Source organism: Hyla sarda, chromosome 7, assembly GCF_029499605.1.
Source record: "Hyla sarda isolate aHylSar1 chromosome 7, aHylSar1.hap1, whole genome shotgun sequence".
Taxonomy (NCBI): domain Eukaryota; kingdom Metazoa; phylum Chordata; class Amphibia; order Anura; family Hylidae; genus Hyla; species Hyla sarda.
Window position 1 is genome coordinate 25,546,321 of NC_079195.1, and position 27,842 is coordinate 25,574,162.

Here is a 27,842-nt window from a genome sequence, read left to right on the forward strand (position 1 = left end):
AAAAAGACACTATTATGTTGGTGCCGTTGGCCGCTCACGGTGCCCATAATCCGTTCCTCCAGAGATGATCTGCGCGTTATGCAAACATTGCTATAGAAGAAACTAAACATTAAGTATTTAAGCAGTGTTGACAAAGCAGAAAATGATCGAGAAATTAACTATGAATAGGGCACAACCGTGACATCTATGAACACGACAGAAGTATCATCCAAAGACAAATTAAATGTCAACACTGGAAAAAGTTTGTAGCCAAAAGCTAAATTCTCACAAGGACATCTTGTCCCGGTGCTGGCATCTTTAGTAAAGGGCAGGAGGATTATATCACCTTGTATATGTTATGTATCATGTAGAACAACAATAGGGTAGTAAAGATGGCTTAAGATGTACAGTATGTACTGCACCATGTAGTTCAAAAAACAGCATAAGGCAGACATTTTGGTTAAGGGGCACCATGCCTATCTATTCCTGGACACCAGAGGTACTGGTATTGGTAAGAGAGAGAGCCATGGTGGGAATACTAGAGCCCCAGCACTCTATAGGATGGAACAAGCTTCCATATTTAGCTCACCACAGGAGGATATGGAAGAAGATAAGGAGCATGGGGGAGGACACTTTTTGTGGTGTCCTGATGCGCAACACACTTGTCCACCTGCCCTGTCAGGTAGATATTACTTTGCTGTGTCTGTTCTGTCCCACAGCTCCAAGTTCAAATTATATTTATTTTGTGATTTATGCCAATGCATTTCCCATTGATTAATGCACTTGTATTTTATCTGTCTTGTCAAGGGATAACAGTATCTTTGTCGGAGGACGCAGGGGGAATCAAATGTGCCCTTTGGCCAACCAGGGCCTTCTGCCTTGCTTCAACCAGGTCTGGTGAGTTAGTTAGTGAATTATCGGATCGATAGAGTCTGTAATTTACCTGCCCCATAACTCTAATAGGGACAGGTTCCATGTCTGTCTTCTAAGGCTGGGTTCACATATATCAGTTGTCCGGCACAGTTTCCCTCCCGCGGGCACGGGAGGGAAATTGATGCTAGAACGGATCCCATTCATTTGAATGGGACAGTTCACAATCATCCAGCATTTCAATTTTGATGTTGGATGGTTGGAAACACGGGAGGGCACCGGACAGGGAAACGCAGCTTACTGTGTTCCCCTGTCTGCTGTCCAGAAACAATGGACACCAGATGCCATACAACTGATGACAACTCGTCATCAGTTGCGGCATCAGTTGCGTCGAGATATAGGCTGAGTTCACCTATGCCGGATTCTGAACATATGTGAACCCAGCCTTAGTCTACCTTTTCAAGAGTGTTTATCCGCCCACTCATGGATCCTGCCGACCAGGTCTTCCGTCTGTCAAGTCCAAGTCAGCTTTGGAGAAAAGTGCCAAAGAGCCGTTGGGTCCCATAGCAACCAAAGGTTTAAGTGAGAGGAAGCAACTCCTGTCCGTTCACCCTGGCAGTAAGCATGAAACTAGGAGCCCTGTGTGGGAAAATCTGATAATAGGGACTCTGGTAAAAATGGTGGAGATGCTAGAGTCCCCAATACCACTTAGTATGCCGGAACAGACTTTCACATTTAACAAGAGTATGTGGAAGGGGATGAGGAGCATGGGGGAGGACATGGACTTTTCTCAAGCACAGCTAGGGAGTAGGCTGACACTCTTTTTGACAGACAACATGATGATGGTGTGACAATGATGATTATAATGACGGACATGATGACGCCATAACCAACCTTTGCAGCAAGAACCACCAGCATACTTAGGCCAGTTGTGTACCCAGCTCATAGCTGCTTTTGTAAAGTGTACTCCTGTTAGCTATGTCTGAACAGGTCTTGTCCACTGCGCTCAGATAAGTCAACGCTTTACTGCCCCTGCTGCTACAAGTCGGAAAAGCAGCAGTTACAGCTTAATGGCCATGATGAAAGAGTTTTTCCAACCACGGCAACAAGCAAACGCACGTCTGCACCTTTACAACCAGGTCCAGTTATTCCTGGACTGTGACATTTTTTTTTTTTTTGGCATATACTCAGAGATCTCACCCCCATGGACTTCTGGGTCAACACACCGGACCAATGGCCAGAACTGACCCAGTTTGCCGTAGGTGTACTGTTGTGTCCACACTCCATCAGTGCAGCAGGTGGAAACTGGCATTGTGACACCCAAGCTCACAAAAAGTGTGGAAATAATCAGGGCTGGTGCAAGGATTTTGCCACCCTAGGCAAAAGCAAATTTTGTTGCCCCTTTATCCCACTTATTGGCATGCCCCACCTTACTACAGGGTGACACACGGTAACACACCTCCTTTCATGTAATCTCCTTACTACTTGGGTTGACACTCGGATGTGCGATCAGGTTTAGTGTGGGCAGAGAGACAGTGAGCAGTAACTTGCGGTGGGAGCCGGGCAGAGCTGTTCCCCCATCAGGAGGGCACTCTAAGCAGCTGCCACATTTGCCTATAGGTGTAACCGGCACCAGGAACGATTCATAAATATGTGAGAACATTCTCTTCTACTTCTAGCCCTATGCAGGCGCACATCTCTGGTGCTGTCTGTCATCTCCCGCCTTGTTCGGCGTGTTTCATGCAGTACTGTTGCTGTTGGGAACCCTACCTACAAAATTTGAAAATACCTTTACCTTTGTTAAATAGCCACCGCTCTTTCAATTTCAAGGAAAACCAAACACTCTTTGTAAGGACACATGTAGCCATCTCAGGGTAATACAGTGGGGCAAAAAAGTATTTAGTCAGCCACCAATTGTGCTAGTTCTCCCACTTATAAAGATGAGAGGCGCCTGTAATTTTCATCATAGGTTATAACCTCAACTATGAGAGACAGAATGAGAAAAAAATCCATAAAATCCCATTGTCTGATTTTTAAAGTATTTATTTACAAATTATGGTGGAAAATAAGTATTTTGTCAATAACAAAAGTTCATCTCAATACTTTGTTATATACCCTTTGTTGGTAATGACAGAGGTCACACGTATTCTGTAAGTCTTCACAAGGTTTTCACACACTGTTGCTGGTATTTTGGCCCATTCCTCCATGCAGATCTCCTCTAGAGCAGTGATGTTTTGGGGCTGTCACTGGGCAACACAGACTTTCAACTCCCTCCAAAGGTTTTCTATGGGGTTGAGATCTGGGGAATGGCTAGGCCACTCTAGGACCTTGAAATGCTTCTTACAAAGCCACTCCTTCGTTGCCCTGGCCGTGTGTTTGGGATCATTGTCATGCTGAAAGACCCACTTTTCATCTTCAATACCCTTGCTGATGGAAGGAGGTTTTCACTCAAAATACATGGCCCCATTCATTCTTTCCTTTACACGGATCAGTCGTCCTGGTCCCTTAGCAGAAAAGCAGCCCCAAAGCATGATGTTTCCACCCCCATGCGTCACAGTAAGTATGGTGTTCTTTGGATGAAACTCAGCATTCTTTCTCTTCCAAACATGACGAGTTGAGTTTTTACCAAAAAATTCTACTTTAGTTTCATCTGACCATATGACAATCTCCAAATCCTCTTCTGGATCATCCAAATGCTCTCTAGCAAACTTCAGACAGGCTCAGACATGTACTGGCTTAAGCAGGGGGACACGTCTGGCACTGCATGATTTAAGTCCCTGGAGGCGTAGTGTGTTACTGATGGTAGCCTTTGATACTTTGGCTCCAGCTCTCTGCGGGTCATTCATTAGGTCCCCTGTGTAGTTCTAGGATTTTTGCTCCCCGTCCTTGTAATCATTTTGACACCACAGGGAGAGAACTTGCCCCAGATCGAGGGAGATTATCAGTGGTCTTGTATGACTTCCATATTCTAATAATTGCTCCCACAGTGGATTTCTTCACACCAAGCTGCTTGTCTATTTCAGATTCAGTCTTCCCAGCCTGGTGCAGGTCTACAATTTTGTTTCTGGTGTCCTTCGACAGCTCTTTGGTCTTGGCCATAGTGGAGTTTGGAGTGTGACTGTTTGAGGTTGTTGACAGGTGTCTTTTATACTGATAATTTCAAACAGGAGCCATTAATACAGGTAACAAGTGGAGGACAGAGGAGACTCTTAAAGAAGAAGTTACAGGTCTGTGAGAGCCAGGAATCTTGCTTATTTGTAGATGGCCAAATACAGTGACCCCCCCCCGACCTACGATGGCCCCGACATATGATCATTTCAACATACGATGGCCTCGCAGAGGCCATCGCATGTTGAAGGCAGCATCAACATACGATGCTTTTGTATGTCGGGGCCATCGCATAAACGGCTATCTGGCAGCGCAGACTGCTTCATCTGCCACCGGATAGCTGTTTACGGTGCCCCTTGTGGTCCGCTGACGATCACTTACCTGTCCTCGGGGCTCTGGCGCGTCCTCTTCGAGATCCCCTGCATCTTTGGCGCTCTCCATCGTCGTCATCATGTCACTGCGCACGCCGTCCGGTCATCCAATAGGAGAGGTGTGCGTAACAACGTGATGGCGGCGACGGAGAGTGAAGATGCCAGGGAAGCAGAGGCCTTGCCAGAGTGTCGGGGACACCTCGGGGTCGCGGCGACAGCGATGGAGGGCGACATCCAGGGCAGCGGTGACGGTCCGGAGCGGCGGGGACACGTGAGTACAACTTCCTCTACCAGTGGTCTTCAACCTGCGGACCTCCAGATGTTGCAAAACTACAACTCCTAGCATGCCCGGACAGCCGTTGGCTGTCCGGGCATGCTGGGTGTTGTAGTTTTGCAACATCTGAAGGTTCGCAGGTTGTAGACCACTGTCCTATACTTTACTTTGCACGGATCCCTCAACATACGATGGTTTCTACAAACGATGGTCCATTTGGAACGGACTACCATCGTATGTTGAGGGACCACTGTACTTCTTTTCCACCGTAATTTGCAAATAAATTATTTTAAAAAAATCAGACAATATGATTTTATGGATTTCTTTTTTCATTCTGTCTCTCATAGTTGAGGTATTCCTATGATGATAATTACAGCCTCTCATCTTTTTAAGTGGGAGAACTTGCACAATTGGTGGCTGACTAAATACTGTTTTGCCCCACTGTATCTCTGTTATCAGGCATCTGTGGACCATTTTCTCATTTTAGAACGCAAAATGAATCGGAAGTGTTGGGTTCAGTTTTACTTTAAAGGGGTAAGCCAAACAAAAATAAAAAATATATCTCCTTGGGACATTGTAGGTTACAAAGACTCTTAATAAAGCCAAGGAAAGCAATTTTTTCGGTATAGAAATTTAATGCACCATGTCAGATAGGATTGCACAGGAGCCATAAATCAGATTAAGAGAAATTCCAATAAGTCACACGTGTATTTTGCTTAATACGTTGAAGTAGGATTTTGTGCTCTATCTTAGTGTTTCTCATCCAGGGTGCCTCCAGCTGATGCACATACAACTCCCAGCATGCAGAATTGTTTTCAGAATTTTTTGTTTTCAGAATTTTCTGTGTGTCTCCCAGTGTTGTGTTAAATTTCTAGTCAGTCTGGGCATGCTGGAAGTTGTAGTTTTGCATCAGCTGGAGATACACTGGTTAGCAAATGCTGCTTTATAGATTGTTGACTTTTGCAGTATGGTGCGGATTATAGTGTATGCTTTGTGCGGTTGTTTTCAGCAGTCTCTTTGTGTTTTCAAGTGCCTTGTCAAGTTCCTGGTCAGTCTGGGCATGCTGGGAGTTGTAGGTTTGCATCAGCTGGAGGCACCTTGGTTGAGAAACACTAAGATAGAGCATTGAGAACCTCATGGCTTTGGTTTTCATTTTGGTCAGTAGAAGCGTGTGTACATCAATAGACAGTATTCTCCCATGGTAACTACATTTTTAGTTCTCCATTGGTAAACTACAACTCCCAACATGTCATGTAAGCCGTTAGTTGTCATTTTGCACGATTGCTGTTCGAGATGTCTAGAAACATCTAAAAGTCCATCTAGAAGAACATTACTGTAGTTAATGTATCCATGTTTTCTCTTGTATCTCAATTCTTCTCATAAAAAGCCGAAATGTTTACAAAAATTGAAAGTCTCTGTAAGATCTCTATGAAAACAGGAGATAGTTGGAATCCTACTGGAATGTCCATCTATTTTACTCCAAAGAATCGTCCTCACAGTTGTATGGGGGAGGCAGAGAGATGGGGGGTAATGAAGTCGTTTTATTCACCTTCTTCCCCTGAAGAACAAGAAAACACAAAGAACAGTCAAATATATTTGTACATCAAGCTCCAAAATACACAAAAGAAAAGCAAAGCTGTGGTGTCCCAGCACCATAGGATGTCCTGTGGCTCCAGACTGCTTCAGACAGACCAGCAGCACCAGTATTGGGCCCACTGAAGGATTTATTGCTACATTAACATATAAGTCTTTTGTTGCTCTTGTGCCTATGTATGTTATTTATGTGAATTCAAACAGAGAAATCAGACATGGTCGCACAATGATTTAATGATTCCCAGCAACATTTATTAAACTAACAGGTCATTAGTGTACTTTATGATCATGAAGTGCAAGCCCGCTAGCTACGTCATGGCCACCTGTAAGTAGCGGGTCCCTAATGTCCCTAGCATAAAATGGCATAGCACTGAGCGGCGACCACCACCACCGCAACACCAGTGCCCACAGGGGGAATGACCCACTGGCAGAGCAGCCCCAATGCCACTCAAACCAGTTCCAGAGCCTCCCAACAGACACGGCGCCATGGCGAAGCTCACTAACCATGTCCTCCCAGTTAGAGACTGGAAGGCTGCCAGAAAGAAAGGGGCCTATGCAGCTTTATGCTAATTTATATATGCCCAGGCCTATATAAATTGTCAGAGAGCTGCATAAGGCCCCATTATTTTTGGCAGTCTCCCAGTCTCTAACTGGGAGCACATGGTGAGTGAGCTTTTACACCTTGTTCACACTGTTGTGATGCTGTGCGGCGTCCATTGCTGCCATGGCGCTGTGTCTGTGGGGAGGCGTGGCTCTGGGACTGGTTTGAGTGGCATTGGGGCTGCTCTGCCAGTGGGTCATTCCCCCTGTGGGCACTGGTGTCGCGGCGGTGGTGATTTTGGAGACCCGTTACTTACAGGTGGCCATGACGTAGCTAGCGGGCTTGCACTTCATGATCATAAAGTACACTAATGACCTCTTAGTTTAATAAATGTTGCTGGGAAACCTTAGATCATTGTGTATGTTGTGAATGTGCGACCATGTCTGTTTTCTCTATTTGAATTCACATTATGTTATTTATGTGTTAGTGTACCCTTAAGAGAGAGCAGTGTGGACCCCATGTGACCCTGCCTGCCAATGGGAACCCCTAAATTCTTAGCTTTATAGTGTAGTGGGGGAGGAGTTGCCCCAGTTCGGAGTCCAGTGCTAGTCACTGTGGTGTAAGCTGAGCGTCAGTGGGGTAAAGGTGTGTGGAGAAGCTCTGAGGGAAGGCCCAGATCAAATCTACTTTATCCAGTCATTCTGCAAGAATCACCCGGACGGTGGAAGTTCATACCCTGGCAGAGGAAGCTACAAGACCTTGACAGAACCCTAGCTACCAGGATCAATCATCTACTCTCACAAGTCAGTATCAATTCATTTGGTGGAAGTACCACTAGTACCAGCAAGGCAACAGGGCTCCCAAGGGGTAAATTTGCATCCTCTCACTCTGAACCAGACTGTCTGTGTAATTCCATCTGCACCCTGCTCAGTAAAGACAGTTATCCATAACCTGATGTCGGTGTGTTCCTTTACTCCCCGTGTCTGGCCCAGGAGAAGCTGTCTCCAACCTCGGACCGTGTATAGGATAACGGTGCCCTGGCATCACAAAGTGATCAGGTATTTCCCTATACAACCTGTGGCATATAATCCTGAGTAACCCCAACTCGGAAGTCAGAAAGCCGGAGCGCACTGAATTCAAAATCCAAAAGAAAGAAGGTCCAGCTCAAGAGGAAATAGTCTTTACTTATTTATGGCATACAGAGATGAAAAATTATACAGATTAAAAAATAAATAAATGCTTGACGTGTTTCGGACAACAAGTCCTTAGTCATGGTGACTATGATTAAAGGGGTTTTCCAGGCATAAACATTTTATCCCCTATCCAAAGGATAGGGGATAAGATGTCTGATCATGGGGGGCCCGCTGCTGAGACCCCCTCTGTTTCCACCAGAGTACCCCTTTAAAGGGATGTGGTGAGTAATTACATAGGCCAGTTTATATTGTACATTTACAGTCCGACAAGAAACATTAACATAAGGCTCTGCTGTACTGTAGCTCCTGTTGGACTAATAGATTCAGCCTCATGCAGCAGGCTGCTGGGAGTAGTAGTACTAGAAGGGCAGTCAGTGTGTTCTCCCCTCCCCATGAAGACAACCCATCACTGTCAGTGCCTGCAGTCTGGCTCCTCGGTGTGGGGGGCAGTCCTCAGACTTACTTCCTCCTCAGCGGTGCCCACAAGGGTGATAGCACTGGGTAACTTGTAAAGAGCAGTGGGAGAAGAGTTGTCACCCCCTCTCCTCAGCACTCCTCCCTTCTTCGTGTCTCCCCACAGACTGCACAGGCGGGTTTAGACCTGCAGTCTATGAGACAGGGGAAACATGCTGGTGGCCTCTGAGACCTGTGATGTCATCAACGTGCTCCTGCAGGTCTAAACTAGTGTTGGGCGTGAATATTCAAATTTTTATCGCGAAGATCGCAAATTCGCAAATATATTCGCTATATATTTGATATATATTCGAAATTCGGAATATTCACTTTTTTTCCGCATATGCACATATTCCTTCTTTTCACTTGTGGGCCAATTAGAATGATGCAAATACACTTGTCAGAGGTTATCAACAACATCCCTAGCAACCAATAGTAAAGTTGCCCACCCCCTCACTGTTTTCTTCCTCGAATATGCAAAAAATGTGAATATAACGAATACACGAAATTTGCATCTATATATTTGCGAAATATCGCAAATTCGAATATGGGCAATGCCGCGAATCACTAGTCTAAACCAGTCTGTGGCCGTAGAGCATAGGGATGTAAGTGCAGCCATGGAACCCATAGATGCTGCCTGTCAGGGTTGTAAAATGCCTGAAAAATGACAAATCCGGCCCTGACTGGATTTTGCTGCAATTTGCGCAAAATCATGGTAAAACTGTGTCGATTTTACCATTATTTTGCGCAAATCTAGCCAAATACAGTATTGTGAGTATGGATGTAAATGTGTTCAGGGGGCTCTCTTTTGAATGTGGGCCCTGGGCAACTGCCCAGGTTGCCCCGCCCTAACGCCGGCCCTGCCCCCGTGACTAGCCCAGGATCCAGTGGTATACCGTCAGGAGGATAAACCATGCCCTGGCATCACGAATACAAGGGGTTAATGCCATCTGCCCCTAGGGTAATTCCATTTGCCCTGCATCACACCCCATACCACATAATGTATAGCTTAGTGAACCTGTGCTGTATATTCTACTGCCATGTTTTGTATGACTGTAATTTATTTTATGACTTGTAAGGACAACTGAATGTTCAATAAAGCTCTTTCAATACCTAAGTCTTCTGATTCCACCCCATTGCCACTGAAGTGGACCTCTCGGACAGTGGTCTCCATACTGTGGACCTGCAAACGTAGCAAAACTACAATTCCCAGCATGCCCGGACAGCCAACGGCTGTCCGGGCATGCTGGGAGTTGTAGTTTTGCAACAGCTGAAGGGCCACCGTTTGGAGACCACTGTGAGTAGGTGGTAGATGGAGCCATGAATCATGGGAGACGTGGTTCTTGACATGTCCTACAAGGTCTCCCGAAGGAACTACTGATCTATTGACTCTAAATGGGGAAAAAATAGATTTTTCCCAATTTATTTTTGCTACCTGGAGACCCCAGTAATGATATGGAGGTACAAGAGATTAAGGTATTGAAAAAAGGGGAAACCATGGAATATCTTGGGATTCGTATTGGCTGGGAAAATTCAAAAATGTTGTGAATCAATTTTAAAGGGGTACTCCCGTGGAAAACAAGCTGTAGTATACAGCCCCTAAAAAGTGCTGGAAGGATTAATATTTTTTTTTTAATAGAAGTAATTTACAAATCTGTTTAACTTTCTGGCACCAGTTGATTTAAAGAAAAAAATAAAAAAGTTTGGCCACGGGAGTACTCCTTTAAATCCATTATTTAGTAAAATTAAAAAAAGAACAGAGGTGTAGGAGAAACTTCCATTGTCCCTAGCTGATGAAGCCTCATTGATCAAAATGGTTGTAATCACGCAAGTTTTTTATGCTTTGGCTGCTTCACCAGTTTGGATACCTGGGAAGTTGTTTTTTGGATTGGAAGCAAGGTTGGATAGGTTGCTTTGGGGGAAGAGTAGGGTATACGTACTCTATGAAGTACAGTAAGTTAGTTGCACTTGAAGGGGAAGGAGGATGGTTTCAGATAAAAAAAAAAATTTTAGTAAAAAAGCTGAAACAGGGATGGAGAAATTGGATTTTTTGGAATATACTGGGTCAACAGATGGAAAATTTTGCAGATGTGCTGGAGATGGTGAAATTAGGGCACGTGCTCACACGATCACAGGAGCAGTGTAAAATGTTAAGTCTATATATTAAAGTTTGGAATGAGATTAAGAAAATTAAGAAAATTCACACATTCATACGACTCTGGGACAACAGTAAATTTGAACACTTCAATGAGGGGCTGGATGAGGGGTTGGATAAAGATTTTCGAATAAGGAAAGGGGTCAAGTATGTAAATCAGTTGTTTGATTTTGAAAGGGCGGTGGGCCCCTCACATGACAAACAGTGAGCAGCGGCGATGCGCTGCCGCTGTTCACTGTCCTGAAGCGGCCGTGGTGCAAAATAGTACAGCCAGCTGACCCGAGTCTGGAGAGCAATGTCACACAAGTGATGTCCCTCCGCAGCCCCGTGCAGGAGGATGTCATTGACATCACTCGTCAGGCCACCGCCGGAGAAGAGAAGCGCTGCACAGGCCAGGTAAGTGTGCCTATGTGTGTCTATCTATGTGTGTGTGTCTGTCTGTGTGTTGGGGGGGGGGGGGGGGGGCTATGCTACCTAATATGGGGAATCTCTGCTACCTAATGTGGGGGAACTATATTACCTAATTTGGGCAATCTATGCTACCAAATATAGGAAATCTATGCTACCTAATGTGTGGAAACTATGCTACCTAATGTGAGCAAACTATGCTACCTAATGTGGGGAAACTCCTAACTAATGTGAATAAACTATGCTACCTAATGGGGGAAAACTGTGCTACCTAATGTGGGGAAACTATGCTATCCAATGTGGGGAAACTATGCTACCTAATGTGAGGAAACTATGTTACCTAATGTCGGGAAACTGCTACCTAATGTGGGGAAACTATACTACTTAATGTGGGGAAACTATGCTACCTAATGTGAGGAAACTATGCTACCTAATGTGGGGAAACTACGCTACCTAATGTGAGGAAACTACACTACCTTATGTGGGGAAACTGTTGTCTATCTAATGTGGGGGAAGTCCTACCTAATGTGGGGAAACTCCTACCTAATGTGGATAAACTATGCTACCTAATGTGGGGAACCTATGCTACCTAATGTGGGGAAACTATCCTGCCTAATGTGAGGAAACTATGTTACCTAATGTGGGGAAACTGCTGCCTACCTAATGTGGGGAAACTGCTGCCTACCTAATGTGGGGAAACTATGCTACCTAATGTGGGGGAAATATGCTACCTAATGTGGGGAAACTATGCTACCTAATGTGAGGAAACTATGCTACCTAATGTGGGAAAGCTATGCTACCTAATGTGAGGAAACTATGGTACCTAATGTGGGGAAACTGCTGCCTACCTAATGTGGGGAAACTCCTACCTAATGTGCGGAAGCTGCTGCCTACCTAATGTGGGGGAACTCCTACCTAATGTATGGAAACTATGTTACCTAATGTGGGGAAACTGCTGCCTAACTAATATGGGGGAACTCCTACCTAATGTGGGGAAACTATTTTACCTAATGTGGGGAAACTATGCTACCTAATGGGAGGAAACTTTGCTACCCAATGTGGGGAATCTGCTGCCTACCTAATGTTTGGAAACTCCTACCTAGTGTGGGGAAACTATGTTACCTAATGTGGGGAAACTATGCTACCTAATGTGGGGAAACTATGCTACCTAATGTGGGGAACTGCTGCCTACCTAATGTGGGGAAACTGCTACCTAATGTGGGGAAACTATGTTACCTAATGTGGGGAAACTATGCTACCTAATGTGAGGAAACTGTGCTACCTAATGTATGGAAACTATGCTACAAAATGTGAGGAAACTACGCTACCTAATGTGGGGAAACTGCTGCCTACCTATTGTGGGGACACTCCTACCTATTGTGGGGAAACTCCTACCTAATGTGGGGAAACTGCTGCCTGCCCAATATGGGGGAACTCCTACCTAATGTGGGGAAACTATGCTACCTAATTGGAGGAAACTTTGCTACCTAATGTGGGGAAACAATGCTACCTAAAGTGAGGAAACTATGCTACCTAATGTGGGGAAACTGCTGCCTACCTAATGTTGGTAAATTCCTACCTAGTGTGGGGAAATGATGTTACCAAATGTGGGGAAACTATGCTACCTAATGTGGGGAAATTGTGCTACCTAATGTGGGGAAACTACGCTACCTAATGTTGGGAAACTATGCTACCTAATGTGGGGAAACTGCTGCCTACCTAATATGGGGAAACTATGCTACCTAATATGGGGAAACTATGCTACCTAATGTGGGGAAACTATGCTACCCAATGTAAGGAAACTATGCTACCTAAAGTAGGGAAACTATGCTGCCTAATAGGGGGGGCGGGGGCTGAATGAGCTGCGGCATATGGGTGGCAATAACAATTAACAACTGATATTAGGGGGCCTCCTAAGCAAGTTACATATGGGGGTCCACCTGAGTAAGTGGCATATGAAGGGGGGGTAGGCACATTCTTTGCACAGGGGCTTTCTGCGGTGTCCACCCCTGGTGGAGGGTGTTTTACAGGTTGCATTATTCACCGATGCAGTTGTGGAAGATGGGGGGCCGTGAAGAATTCAAATGTCCCAAATGTGAACATGAGGGAGCAACTTACATACATTTGATTTGGGACTGTACTAAAATTGCTAAATTTTGGTCTGAAATTTTTGAATATCTAGAAAAGAAATTTGATATTAAAGTGAAGGGAACATCTTAATGTGATCATTGGGGCTGGAGATGATTTTGGGAAATTTAATTATTTATTTTATAATCTTTTTTTCCTTGCCAATCTGTTAATTTTGAGAAGGTGATTTGCGAAAGAGATACCTAATGTTCAAAACTGGCTACATTTAACTTCCAGGGTGAAAGAATATGAGAAATGGGGAAGCAGAGGATCAAAAAAAACTATTGAAAATTCTTGAAAAGTCCTGGGGTTATGGAAATTAACATTCAGTATAATATTTGAAAAAGTCCATGTAGTACTCCAGGATAACAAAAAAAATTATTCTGGCAGGCAGACTCCGATGGGTGGGCAGGGATGGGGAGTGCTACTGTTTATATACTACTTTAATGCTATATTACTATGCGGATGTGCAATATGTATTATGTATTTAAAACTCAAAATAAAATATTTTAAAAAAATCTGTTGACGATTAGTAGAAACATATACAACAAAGTGTAATATACAACAAAGACATGTCTACAACTTTACTAACCTGTCGGTTCTCAACCATTGCGAGGTGAGGCGCCTCAATGACGGCCTTCTGGGCAATCGCTCTAGTTTCATCATCCCATTCTACAGTATCAATGTTCAATATGGCGTCCATTATACTGGAAAAGACAATAGCAGGGGATGGGTGGGAGACATCAGTGTACAATAATCATTACAGGATTCTTCTTACAGGATATAACTCAGGATCAGTACAGGATAAGTAATGTAATGTCTGTACACAGTGACCTCACCAGCAGAATAGTGAGTACAGCTCTGGAGTATAATACAGGATATAACTCAGGATCAGTACAGGATAAGTAATGTAATGTATGTATACAGTGACCCCACCAGCAGAATAGTGAGCGCAGCTCTGGAGTATAATACAGGATAAAACTCAGGATCAGTACAGGATAAGTAATGTAATGTATGTACAGAGTGACCCCACCAGCAGAATAGTGAGTACAGCTCTGGAGTATAATACAGGATATAACTCAGGATCAGTACAGGATAAGTAATGTAATGTATGTATACAGTGACCCCACCAGCAGAATAGTGAGCGCAGCTCTGGAGTATAATACAGGATAAAACTCAGGATCAGTACAGGATAAGTAATGTAATGTATGTACAGAGTGACCCCACCAGCAGAATAGTGAGTACAGCTCTGGAGTATAATACAGGATATAACTCAGGATCAGTACAGGATAAGTAATGTAATGTATGTATACAGTGACCCCACCAGCAGAATAGTGAGCGCAGCTCTGGAGTATAATACAGGATAAAACTCAGGATCAGTACAGGATAAGTAATGTAATGTATGTACACAGTGATCTCACCAGCAGAATAGTGAGTTCAGCTCTGGAGTGGGAGCCAATCAGTTGTGGGTGTGGTTCTGCTTCAGTTCAGCTGTGTGGTGGTGTCTGCTGTGCCTCCTGAGCTCCAGGGAATTACCACCTGTTCCACCTGGGACCTGCTTTCTCCTCCCCAGGGAGGGAGTGGGTTTCCAGGGATGAGTGAGGGAGGCGAGGCCCAGGCTTCTGCCTCCCGGAGTAGGCCGCAGGGAGGCAGGAGAGGCCAGCAAGCGGCCTGTACATCAGAAGATCTGGGGGTTAGGCGATCCACCCGGAGTCGCAGCAATGTCACTCCAACACCCCCCACAGAGGCAAGAGGCCGAAAGGTTTCTGGAAACGAGGATCCCAATTTGGGAAAGCTGGGTGCTGCCAGCAGAAAGCCAAGGTCATCTGGAGGAAGGCAGAGTACTCACGGAGGTGAAGCCGACCTCAGTGAGGAAGGCTGGGGAGTGCTGAGGACCCGGGAGTCTATTTCCACCTATACTACCCGGGTCGTAAGTCACCTCCGTGAGTATGAAGACGCCAGGAAAGCTGTGAGGAGGCTTCAGGAGGAACTTCGCCATGTCCGTTCTAGGCTGGAGGTTACCCCAAAGAAGAAGAAGCCTGAAGTCCAGGCACAGATAAAAGGTCTGATGGCTGAAATAAATGCTTTGGAGGAAAGAAAGGAGGAATTGCTGGAGATGAGTGGTCCATTTAAAGAAAAGCTGAAAAATCAAGAGCGTTTCAGAGATATGGATGAAAAGAAACAGAGAAGGTTGATGGGGCTGCAACCTGAGAGCCAGGTGGATGATGAGGAGGAGATAGAGGGAGAACAACAGCCAGATCCACCTGGTGGCCTGCGGCAACAGCAGCAGGCCCCGTACAGTGGGCCCCCTGCACAGCAACCAGCAGTATCACCTGCCGACTCAGGGGAGGACAGTGACAGCAGCTACCAGGGAGGGGCGCTAATGGCCCAGATACGTATGCTGGAATCCCCAGTGTGTCCTCAGAATCTGGTGTTCGGAGATGAGTTCCCAAATGAGGCACCTGGGGGTAAGAAGAAAAAGAAGACCAAGCCAAAGCGGCAAGAAGTGGTGAGTTACATCTACACCCCCCTCCCTGTAAACCCTGAGTCGGCCGCAGGGTCAGCTCATTGTGCAAGCCCCATTACCCAGCCCAGCCCGTGTTCTGTGGTGGACTCGGTGCAAAGGTGCGGGGAGAGTACAGATACTAAAAGGGCGCAGAGCTCCATGCCTGTTTGCAGTAGCAGGGATGGAGCAGAGAAGGCACTGGCTGCAAGGCCGGACAGTGAGGGCGGCCCAGCGGTGGGCAGAGAGGCAGACTCCGGTGCTGTAGTTCGCTCCCCTGTGGGAGGGGGGGGTGACTCAGTGCCGGAGGTAGTCGCGGTGACTACAGATGTAGCAGATGCTCCCAAAAGAAAAGAACAAATCTTATTTTGTATTGGCGCTGCTGATCCCATTGATCAGCGGCGCCCTGATAAGACTGGAGAAATTGCTGATGAGGCGGAGGGCACTAATAAGAACAGGGCTGGGGCCTCCTCTAGACTGGGTAAGCATGCTGCCCGGTCCCTTAAAGGGCCAGCGGAGGTTGTCCCAGCTCTAGTGCCCCGTGATGCCGAGGCACAACGGACTGAAAATGTATCTTCATCAACATCACCATCATCATCATCATTTGCCGGTTTACCTGTTGCTGGTCCAGCCAGTGTGAGTGATGGGGTAAATGGGGTTGGGGGATGTATGACTGGGGAGAGGATGGAGATTGATGTTACTGGGGAAGGTGTTTTTGGGGGAGGTGGTGACCATGTTATTGGAGTTGGTGCTAATGTTGTCATTGGGGGTGGTGGGGATGTTGTCATCGGCAGTGGTGTAGGTGCAGGGTCTGGTCCGGTTGCCCCCCCAGTGGTGACAGACCATAGGAGTTATGCCAATGTCACTGCTGGGGGAAGTAGAATACTTTCCTCGTCTCCTGACTCTAGGGACGGTTTATTGCAGCGACGTCTCCTGGAGGCTCTGAAAAAGGGGGAAAGGTCGATTAATGTAGAGGGTAGAGCAGTTGATCTGTCCTTCTGGATAGAGAGACACGGTCTCTCTGCCTTCCGAGAGGAAAGAGGGGGCGATACTGTGTGGTCCCTCCCAACAGCCGGGGCAGGTAGTAACCGTAGGAATGTAGTCCGTCTTCGGTGGCAGGGCGAAGATATGTGTCCTTCAAGGACGAAAGTGGTTGAGCTCTTGCTAAAGATGGGCTTCAAGGCAGTTGATATCTTTGCCTTGATACATCCCTACGGTGCTCCTGAATTCGATATCAGTTTTGTTCGGCCAGAGGGGCTTGAGCTTTTCTGGTCGAATTATGAATTGGTAAAGAATGAGCCCGGCTGGCGAGACTTTGCCATACAGGCATTGTCTCGCCAAAACGAAATCAAGAGAGTGACCGTTTTGACCCGTAACGAATCACTCTCTTGTGTTGACATCATCACCTGGTTAGGACGGTATGGCGAGGTAATGGGGGTCCCGCAGAAGAACAGGGACGAGTTTGGCATCTGGTCAGGAGCCTGGAAGTTTTTGGTAAAACTTAAACGTTCAGGAAATACAGTTACCCATATTCCATCCTCTGCCTTTCTCGGTAGGGATCGTATCCAGATTTTCTACCGGGGTCAGCCGAAGCTCTGTCACAGATGTGGTGACCCCACACACTTCAGTGCAAACTGTACGGTGCAGAAATGTGCCTTGTGTGGGGGTGTAGGCCATCTTGCCGCATCTTGTGCGGAGATTAGGTGTCACCTGTGTGGTGACTTAGGTCACCCATTCAGTCGTTGTCCTCGTTCTTTCGCTAATGCAGTCTTGTCCCCAGCGGGTGAAGATCACGAGCCGGAATCTGCTGGGGAGGGGACTAGCAGGGGTGGAGGAACTGAGGGGTCAGTGAGGAACAGCAAGAGAAAGACACCAGCCCAACTAAGACATCTTGATAAACGCCAAAGGGATAGGGTGATGGGGAAAGCCCGGGTTACTGGGACGACCTCTCATTCTGTCCCAGAGGCCAACCTTGCTGCTGAGACCCCGAGGGATGGCGAGCTGAATGAGGAGGTCAGGAGGATCCAGAATGAGGAAGGTGCCATCTCCTCAGATAGCGTGGAGGAGGATGATGTGGGATGGCAGAAGGAGACACGAAAGCGGGGTACAAGTAAAAAAAAAAAGGGAGATTTGAGATCTTCTCCCACCCTGGTCCAGGTGCCACAGGAAGGCAAAACTGACTCCCCTCTGGTTGGCCTTTCCAATCGATTCCGACCCCTCAGGGACGTCTCCTCCTCTTCTTCGGAGGGGGAGGATGAGGGGGAGGTGGCAGAGGGGCTTCCAGGGGGCGCCGAGTCCTCTTCCCCTGGGGAGGTTATGTCCTCGGGGGAAGGGACTGGCCTTGAATCCGGAGACGAGGAAAGTAAAACGACGTCTGGTGAGATGGACACTTCAATTTCTCTAAAGAGGGTGAAGAGTTCTTCTGATGTGGAGGGTGAGAAGGGGAGTGGGAAAAAGAAAGCTGTTTAACTCAATCACCCTTGATGGCGGCACCCTCTCCGTTGACGCTGGCGTCCATTAATGTCGCCAGCATTAAGTCAGATACGGCTCGATTTGCTGCCTATGATTTTTTTGCCCATATTAATGCTGATATTTTATTTTTGCAGGAGACCAGGCTAACAGACATGTCATCTATCTACAAGGCTAAAAGAGAGTGGAGGAATGGGCCCTCCTACTGGTCTCTTGGGGCCGAGCCGTATAGCGGAGTGGCGGTCCTTTTTACCGCAGCGGTAGAATGCCGACGGGTTATCGAGTTAGAAATGGGGAGGTGCCTGATCTTAGATGTCCTCATGAGGGGACAAGAACTTCGCCTTATTAACATCTACGGCCCACAGTCTAAGTGGGACCGGAAGTGCCTCTTTATGAGGATCAAGCCCTATCTTTTTACAAGTCGGCAGGTGGTCTTTGGAGGGGACTTTAATGCTGTCACGAGGCCCCAAGACAGGGGAGGTGCCAGAGACAAGCTGACTTATGATAGCGTCGCCCTTAATAGCATAGCGAGTGAGGCTCGCCTGGTGGATGTCCACATCCGGCACACCCCAGGCCACGCGGGATTCACCTATCATAGGGGTAGTTGTAGGTCTAGGATAGACAGGTTTTATTTAAAGGAGGAAGCCGTCTCTTCAGCAGTGTCTGTTGTTGAGGTGGAGTTCTCCGATCACTGTTTAATTTTGTTTTCTCTGAATGTCACAGAGACCCCCCGGATGGGCAGAGGCTATTGGAAGCTGAATTCGTCTCTCTTGGAAGAAGCGGAGATAAGACAGTCCTTTGAGGATTTTCTTCAGAGCCAGGTACCATTGCTGGGCCTTTGTAGCAGTAAGTCAGAGTGGTGGGAGATCTTCAAGGAAAGGGTTGCGAGATTCTTCCGCCAGCTCTCGGGCCTCAGAAGCCTAAACAGGTACCGCTTGTACCAGGGCCTGAGGAAGAAACTTGAGAACCTTGTCTCGACTGGAGGTAGTCGTGATGATGTCTCCAGAGTGAAGTCCTTGCTGATGAAGTGCCAGTACGATAGGTACGCATCTTTGGTTTTTGAGAGGGATTACGGGAAGTACCGCTCGCCCGACCCTTACAGAAACTGCAAGATGTCAGTGAATAGTAAAGTAGTCTCAGGACTGATTGATAGTACGGGATCCTTGAAAAGGTCCAGATCAGGGATCCTGGAGGTCATCAGATCCTTCTACTCGCACCTCTTGGGAAGGAAGGATCTATATCGAGATAAGGTATCAGCTTTCTTGGCTGAAACCGTCCCTGAACCAGGAGTAGACCCCTCTCTTGATGTTTTGACAGAGATGATCCGGGAAGAGGAAGTCAGGATGGCTATTGATGGGCTTGCCCTCAAGAAGTCACCCGGTCCGGATGGCTTAACATCTGAGTTCTATAAGACCTTTAAGGACACTTTGGTTCCCCTCTTGACTGCGGTTTTTAATGAGTGTCTATCCTCGGGCACTCTGCCAAAGTCAATGAGGAGGTCAGCGCTGATCATCCTGTCAAAGGGTAAAGACCCGTCCCACATTGAGAATTGGCGTCCCATAGCACTTCTCAATGCGGACAGAAAGATTCTGGCAAAAGTGCTGTTTAACCGGCTGGTGGAATTTGCACCCCGGCTCCTTTCGGGGGCTCAGCATTGCTCTGTTCCGGGCCGCAGTACATTCAGTGCTGTGCTCAGTGTCCGAGAGGCTGTGGAGCAGGGTAGGGCTGGCCACTGGAAGGGGTACTTGCTTTCCTTGGATCAGGCAAAAGCGTTTGATCGGGTTAACCATGAGTACCTCTGGTCTGTCCTTCTGAGATATGGCCTGCCAGGGGGGTTTGTTGATTGGCTTAAGACCTTGTATGTAGGGGCAGAGAGTTTCCCGCTTGTGAATGGTTGGATTGGCCGCTCTTTTGAGGTTGGGTCTGGTGTCCGTCAGGGTTGTCCTTTGAGCCCTTTGCTGTACGTGTTTGCAGTCGATCCTTTCCTTAGAGGGATTGATTGTGGACCGTTGGCAGGGGTGAGAATGGACCTGGCGGTGCCGGATTCGGCTCTGAGGGCGGTAGCGTACGCTGATGATGTCACCGTGTTTGTCTCCTCACAAGAGGAGGGCAGATGGGTGATGTCAGAGGTGGACCGCTACTCGGAGGCATCCGGGTCCAAGATCAATCAGGATAAGTGTGAGAGTCTCTGGCTGGGAGGGGGAGATCCTGATTTTGATCTCCCGGACGCCCTTCCAGAGCCCCAGGAATCCGCAAAAGTCCTCGGCATCGAATTTGGCCAAGGGGATTACCCCACACAAAACTGGGACAGCAGGCTTAAGATCGCCGCTCAGAAGGTAGATCAGTGGAAGGGTTGGTCTTTGACCCTCCGGGAAAGGGTTAACCTGATGAAAACTTTCCTGCTCCCTTTGCTGATATATCTGGGCAGTGTATGCATGTTGCCAGAACCTCTTTGGACCCGGGTCTACAGTGTGTTCTTCCAAATGTTATGGGGGAATAGACTGAACCTAGTGAAGAGGGAGGTTACTTACCGTACGAGGAGACTAGGGGGGTTGTGTATGGTCAACCCTGTGGTGTTCCTAGTGAATACCTTTCTTAAGACCAATATAGCAAACCTCTGGTCAGAGAGGGCTCCTCCGTGGGTATCCTCCTGTAGGGGATGGTTTCGGCCTTTCTTCCAGGAATGGGAGACAGGAGGGCAAGTGAAGGATCTTCGCACACCACACGGGCATCTCCCGGCTTATGCTACCCCGGTTCTGAAGGTTATTCGTAGGTGGGGTCTGGGGATGTGGGAGATTAGGACTCTGTCGAGGAAATTCCTTGACAAGAGGGTCCTGTCTTCTCATTTCCAGAGGCCATTGGCACTCAAGGACTGCCCAAGTCGGGATCTGGAGGTGGGTTTAGAGCTTTTGAATTCTATCAGGATCCCCTTGAAGTTTTGGGACTTGACTTGGCGCTGCTTCCATGGGAAACTGTGTGTGAGGGACAATCTGAAGTGCAGGAGCTCTGATGACCGGGGATGTCCCCGCGAAGAGTGTGGAGGCATGCTGGAAAGCATGGAGCATTTTCTGCTTCATTGTCCCTTTAACACAGAGGTTTACACCAGGGTGGGCGCTTCCATTGGTTGGCCTCGGCTGGCCAGTCTCTCCTATGCGGAATGGGCCTATGGGGCATTCAGAAACCTTGGAGGCTGGGACCGGTGCACTTTATTCCTAGTCAGCTCAGTGGTCAGGTATTACACGTGGAACGCACGGTGTTTAGTGTCGACGCAGCGTAAAATCCTCCCTGTGGGTGAGGTGGTTAGGAACATACTGGGTGACCTGGTGAAGGTGCGTTCTCTGGAGTACGAGAGGCTGGGTGCTGGCAGGGCCTCTCGTCTGTGGAGGGGCTCTGCCTTTAAAGTGCCTTAGCCTGTTGTCTCCCCCTGGTGGTGGGCTGATGCTGGCACATTAGTCTTTTGTTTTGTGCTGTAGATATATGGTGATATAGGGCTTGCAGGCACTGAACTTGAGCTTTAGGGGTTTGTGTGATTGAAAAGCCTTATTGATGTTTGTTGTTTGGTTTGTATTATTTTGTATATATTTGTTTTGTTTGTACATTTATGTATATGTGTATATATGTATATATATTGTATTTTTTTCTAGGGGTTGTGTTGTGTTGGGGTTTAGTGCTAGGTTGGGTGGTGGGTAGATGGGGGGAGGGGGGATTCTGTGTGGGACTTTTTGTTTAAAAAAAAAAAAAATCCTGGACTGGTTCATGGACGTCTGTTATCATGTACTGGGGCATGGGATGCGGGACCAGCTCAGGGACAAAATAAAAAAATAAAAAAAAAATAAAAAAAAAATAAAAAATAAAAAAAAAAAATAAAAAAAAATAATAATAATAATAATATATAAAAAATATAAAAAAAACATTGTATATTCGGTTTTTCTGTTTGCGGTGTTTGTTGGTGGTTTGACACATATTTATTATTTTGGGTGGGGAAATGCAACCGGACCAGTTTTTAGTTATTATTGTTATTATTATTACTGTAAGTATTATTATTATTGTAGAGTGTTTAGTAGTTGTTGTTATTATAGCGGTGTGTTTGGTGAGAATGAGGCTGGACCAGAAGATACTTGGTTGGACATTTTTGGACTAATATGGACTCATTTTTGTATATATTATACAGGTGTATGTTGTTTGTATTATTGTTATGGTGATGTTTATTCTTTTTGTAATGTTTTATATTTTTTAATAAAAGATCTACAGGATATAACTCAGGATCAGTACAGGATAAGTAATGTAATGTATGTACACAGTGACCCCACCAGCAGAATAGTGAGTACAGCTCTGGAGTATAATACAGGGTATAACAGGGTAAAAGTGGTGTTATTTTGTTTGTGTTGGTTTTTATTATTTTGTATATATTATTATTGTTGTTGTTGTTATTCTTTTTGGTATATTACTGGTATTGGGTTTTTGGTATTGCAACTGGGCCAGGAAATTCACATTTAGTATTAGTGTATATAGTTTATTAGTATGGTATGGGTATTATGGGTATTATAGGAATATGTCTTTTGTAAATATTGTATATATTTGTTTGTGTGCAGGAATGAGTGTGTGGTGGACCGGTGTTGTATTTTATGCTATGGTGTTGGTTTTATGATTCGTTATATTGATATGTTCTGTCGGATATGATATGTTTATGTTTTGTAATTTTTTTATTGTTATGTTTGAAATTTTAATAAAAGATCTACAGGGTATAACTCAGGATCAGTGCAGGATAAGTAATGTAATGTATATACACAGTGACCTCACCAGCAGAATAGTGAGTACAGCTCTGGAGTATAATACAGGATATAACTCAGGATCAGGACAGGATAAGTAATGTAATGTATGTACACAGTGACCCCACCAGCAGAATAGTGAGTACAGCTCTGGAGTATAATACTAGATGTAACTCAGGATCAGTACAGGATAAGTAATGTAAAGTATGTACACAGTGACCTCACCAGCAGAATAGTGAGTACAGTTCTGGAGTATAATACAGGATATAACTCAGGATCAGTACAGGATAAGTAATGTAAAGTATGTGCATAGTGACCTCACCAGCAGAATAGTGAGTGCATCTCTGGAGTGTAATACAGGATATAACTGTAAGCATAACTACAGCGGGTGGAAAGACTGCAGTTGCTTTGGGCACTAGCGTATAATCAGGACTGAAAAAGTCCTCCGCTCCATAATGGGAGGCCAATGCTCAGTACTTTTAGTAAGGCCCCGGAGCTTCAAGTAATTCTTTTGGCAAAACCAACCTTAGCGTTGAACATTGCTCGGAACTGCACAAAATTAACCAAACAAAATACCTACTCAAATACAGGGTGGGCCATTTATATGGATACACCTTAAAGGGGTATTCCAGGAAAAAAACTTTTTTATATATATCAACTGGCTCCAGAAAGTTAAACAAATTCGTAAATTACTTCTATTAAAAAAATCTTAATCCTTTCAGTACTTATGAGCTTCTGAAGTTAAGGTTCTTCTTTTCTGTCTAAATCCTCTCTGATGACACCTGTCTTGGGAAACGTCCAGTTTAGAAGCAAATCCCCATAGCAATCCTCTTCTAAACTGGGCGGTTCCCGAGACAGGTGTCGTCAGAGAGGATTTAGACAGAAAATAACAAACTTAACTTCAGAAGCTCATAAGTACTGAAAGGATTACTCTTTTTTAATAGAAGTAATTTACAATTTTTTCCTGGATAACCCCTTTAATAAAATGGGAATGGTTGGTGATATTAACTTACTGTTTGTGGCACATTAGTATATGTGAGGGGGGAAACTTTTCAAGATGGGTGGTAACCATGGCGGCCATTTTGAAGTCGGCCATTTTGAATCCAACTTTTGTTTTTTCAATAGGAAGAGGGTCATGTGACACATCAAACTTATTGGGAATTTCACAAGAAAAACAATGATGTGCTTGGTTTTAATGTATCGTTATTCTTTCATGAGTTATTTACAAGTTTCTGACCACTTATAAAATGTGTTCAATGTGCTGCCCATTGTGTTGGATTGCAACCCTCTTCTCCCACTCTTCACACACTGATAGCAACACCGCAGGAGAAATGCTAGCACAGGCTTCCAGTATCCGTATACATTGCTATATATTACTATATTCACTGCAGGAGAAATGCTAGCACAGGCTTCCAGTATCTGTATACACTGCTATATACTACTATATACACCGCAGGAGAAATGCTAGCACAGGCTTCCAGTATCCGTATACACTGCTATATACTACTATATACACCGCAGGAGAAATGCTAGCACAGGCTTCCAGTATCCGTATACATTGCTATATACTACTATATTCACTGCAGGAGAAATGCTAGCACAGGCTTCCAGTATCTGTATACACTGCTATATACTACTATATACACCGCAGGAGAAATGCTAGCACAGGCTTCCAGTATCTGTATACACTGCTATATACTATTATATACACCGCAGGAGAAATGCTAGCACAGACTTCCAGTATCCGTATACACTACTATATACTATTATATACACCACAGGAGAAATGCTAGCACAGGCTTCCAGTATCTGTATACACTGCTATATACTACTATATACACCGCAGGAGAAATGCTAGCACAGGCTTCCAGTATCCGTATACACTGCTATATACTACTATATACACCGCAGGGGAAATGCTAGCACAGGCTTCCTGTATCCGTATACACTGCTATATACTACTATATGCACCGCAGGAGAAATGCTAGCACAGGCTTCCGGTATCCGTATACACTGCTTTTTACTACTATATACACCGCAGGAGAAATGCTAGCACAGGCTTCCAGTATTCGTATACACTGCTATATACTACTATATACACCGCAGGAGAAATGCTAGCACAGGCTTCCAGTATCCGTATACACTACTATATACTACTATATACACCGCAGGAGAAATGCTAGCACAGGCTTCCAGTATCCGTATGCACTGCTATATACTACTATATACACTGCAGGAGAAATGCTAGCACAGGCTTCCAGTATCCGTATACACTGCTATATACTACTATATACACCGCAGGAGAAATGCTAGCACAGGATTCCAGTATCCATATACACTGCTTTATACTACTATATACACCGCAGGAGAAATGCTAGCACAGGATTCCAGTATCCATATACACTGCTATATACTACTATATACACCGCAGGAGAAATGCTAGCACAGGCTTCCAGTATCTGTAGTTTCAGGTGCTGCACATCTTGTATCTTCTCGTAGTCCATTAAAAAAGTTATTACAAGATACTGCAACATTTTTTGATTTGCATCTGCATCACTGGACTAATATGGCTACTCAAATTTTTTATATATATTGACCCTGGGGCCGGATTAAAGGGTCTGGTCTAGGAGACAGATGGCCGGCTGTGGAGCACACAGCAAGTGGCTGGGACTAAGACAAGTATGAAGAGTGAGTAAAGGTTGCCATGTTGCCATGTTGCCATGTGTTTTAAAAGGGTACTCCGGTGGCAAACATTTTATTTTAATTTTAAATCAACTGGTGCCAGAAAGTTAAACAGATTTGTACAATAGTTCTGTTAAAAAAATCTTAATCCTTCCAATACTTATCAGCTGCTGTATACTCCAGAGGAAGTTGTGTAATACTTTCCAGTCTGAGCACAGTGCTCTCTGCTGACACCTCTGTCCATGTCAGGAATAGTGATGAGCGGCAGGGGCCATATTCGAATTAGCGATATTTCGTGAATATATGAACGAATATTCATCCTAGGTTCGCGAAATTCGCATGTTCGTTCTCTTTTTCTTTCATGCGAAAATTCGTAATGAAATTTGCATAGCAATTATATCTTTCACCTAAAAGACGGGAGGGATCAGTATCCAGTCTGGAAGGGCCGATATTCGCATACTTTTGCATAAAAAAACAAATATTCATCATTACGACTATATGTCACTATATTCTAAATATTCAAGAATTTGCGAAGTGCTGATATTCGCGGTAAAAATTTGCATTTCGAATATTCACGCTCAACACTAGTCAGGAACTGTCCAGAGCAGGAGAGGTTTGCTATGGGGATGTGCTCCTGCTCTGGACAGTTCCTCAAATGGACAGAGGTGTCAGCAGAGGGCACTGTGGTCAGACTGGAAAGAAATTCAGATTGAAGAGAACTTCCTCTGGAGCATACAGCAGCTGATAAGTACTGGAATGATTAAGATTTTTATATAGAAGTAATTTACAAATCTGCTCAACTTTCTGGCACCAGTTGATAACATTTTTTTTATTTATTTTGGTCCCTGAATTATGTTTTGTTTTGTCCTGCAACCTGTTCAATAAACCTGACCGAGGGTCAGACAGCATGCTGAATCGGTGTGGACCTGCCTTAAAGGGGTACTCCGGTGGAAAACTTTTTTTTTTTTATCAACTGGTGCCAGAAAGTTAAACAGATTTTCAGATTACTTCTATTGAAAAATCTTAATCCTTCCAGTACTTATTAGCTGCTGAATAATACAGTTCTTTATAGAACACAGAGCTCTCTGCTGACATCATGAACACTGAGCTCTCTGCTGACATCATGACCACAGTGCTCTCTGCTGACATATCTGTCCATTTTAGGAACTGTCCAGAGCAGCACATGTTTGCTATGGGGATTTTCTCCTACTCTAGACAGTTCTTAAAATGGGCAGAGGTGTCAGCAGAGAGCACTATGCTAATGATGTCAGCAGAGAGCTCTGTGCTCCAAAAAGAAAAAAAAATTCCTCTGTAGTATTCAGCAGCTAATAAGTGCTGGAAGGATTAAGATTTTTTAATAGAAGTTATATAAAAATCTGTTTAACTTTCTGGCACCAGTTGATAAAAAAAAAAAAGTTTTCCACTGGAGTACCCCTTTAATGAAGTGAAAACGTGTAATTTTGACTACAGTAAAGAACGATCCCTGACAGAAATCTCACTCTATATATATAAATATATATATATATATATATATATATATATACAGCAACAGGAGAATACAGCAGCACACTGCTAGTACAAAGATATAGATGAAACATGAGTATATAGATAAAACATGAGTATATAGATAAAACATGAGTATATAGATAAAACACGAGTATATAGATAGAACATGAAAAGCTATACAGCTGTAGTGCAATAAATGAAAATATGAAACTATGAAATTATGAGGTACTTAGCTTGCAAATTTGGCGCCAAATAGCATGGACCGTCCCACCATGGTAAGGTGACCTCATTCTGGGACGGACCCTACACTATGAATATGCCTCTGTGTGAACAGTACAGCAGGCATTGCAAGGTCTGAAACATCCAAGGCACCTTATATACACCTAATAGAGGTGGGTGGGGTGCAGGAGCCAACATGGAGGTAGCCAGTCCCCCGTATGTGTAATACAACCAAAGAATAACTTGTATTACACATACGGGGGACTGGCTACCTCCATGTTGGCTCCTGCACTCCACCAACCTCTATTAGGTGTATATAAGGTGCCTTGGATGTTTCAGACCTTGCAATTCCTGTTGTACTGTTCACACAGAGGCATATTCATAGTGTAGGGTCCGTCCCAGAATGAGGTCACCTTACCGCGGTGGGGCGGTCCATGCTATTTGGCCACCAAATTTGCAAGCTAAGTACCTCATAATTTCATAGTTTCATATTTTCATTTATTGCACTACAGCTGTATAGCTTTTCATGTTCTATCTATATACTCGTGTTTTATCTATATACTCATGTTTTATCTATATACTCATGTTTTATCTATATACTCATGTTTCATCTATATCTTTG

General features: G+C 45.1%; 2 protein-coding genes across 3 annotated transcripts in view; both read right to left on the reverse strand.

Moving 5' to 3' along the window:
- Positions 1-1,821, reverse strand: part of LOC130281983 (DBH-like monooxygenase protein 2) — an 80,800-nt gene extending 78,979 nt beyond the window's left edge. Inside the window, exon 1 of one of the 2 annotated variants that reach the window (XM_056529788.1) lies at positions 1,744-1,821. In XM_056529788.1, coding sequence (XP_056385763.1) covers positions 1,744-1,767 — 24 coding nt within the window. In that variant the 5' untranslated portion in view covers positions 1,768-1,821. Of the gene's footprint in view, positions 1-1,304; positions 1,407-1,743 lie in introns of those variants that run through there. The other variant, XM_056529787.1, reaches the window with a different exon arrangement.
- Positions 1,822-5,228: 3,407 nt separating this feature from the next.
- LOC130281825 (DBH-like monooxygenase protein 2) overlaps positions 5,229-27,842 on the reverse strand; it is a 28,814-nt gene continuing 6,200 nt past the window's right edge. The window contains exons 5-6 of the mRNA XM_056529491.1: positions 13,665-13,779; positions 5,229-6,160 (exon numbers count right to left, since the gene is read on the reverse strand). Of these exons, the coding sequence (XP_056385466.1) occupies positions 6,077-6,160; positions 13,665-13,779 (199 nt within the window). The 3' untranslated portion in view covers positions 5,229-6,076. The remainder of the gene's footprint in view (positions 6,161-13,664; positions 13,780-27,842) is intronic.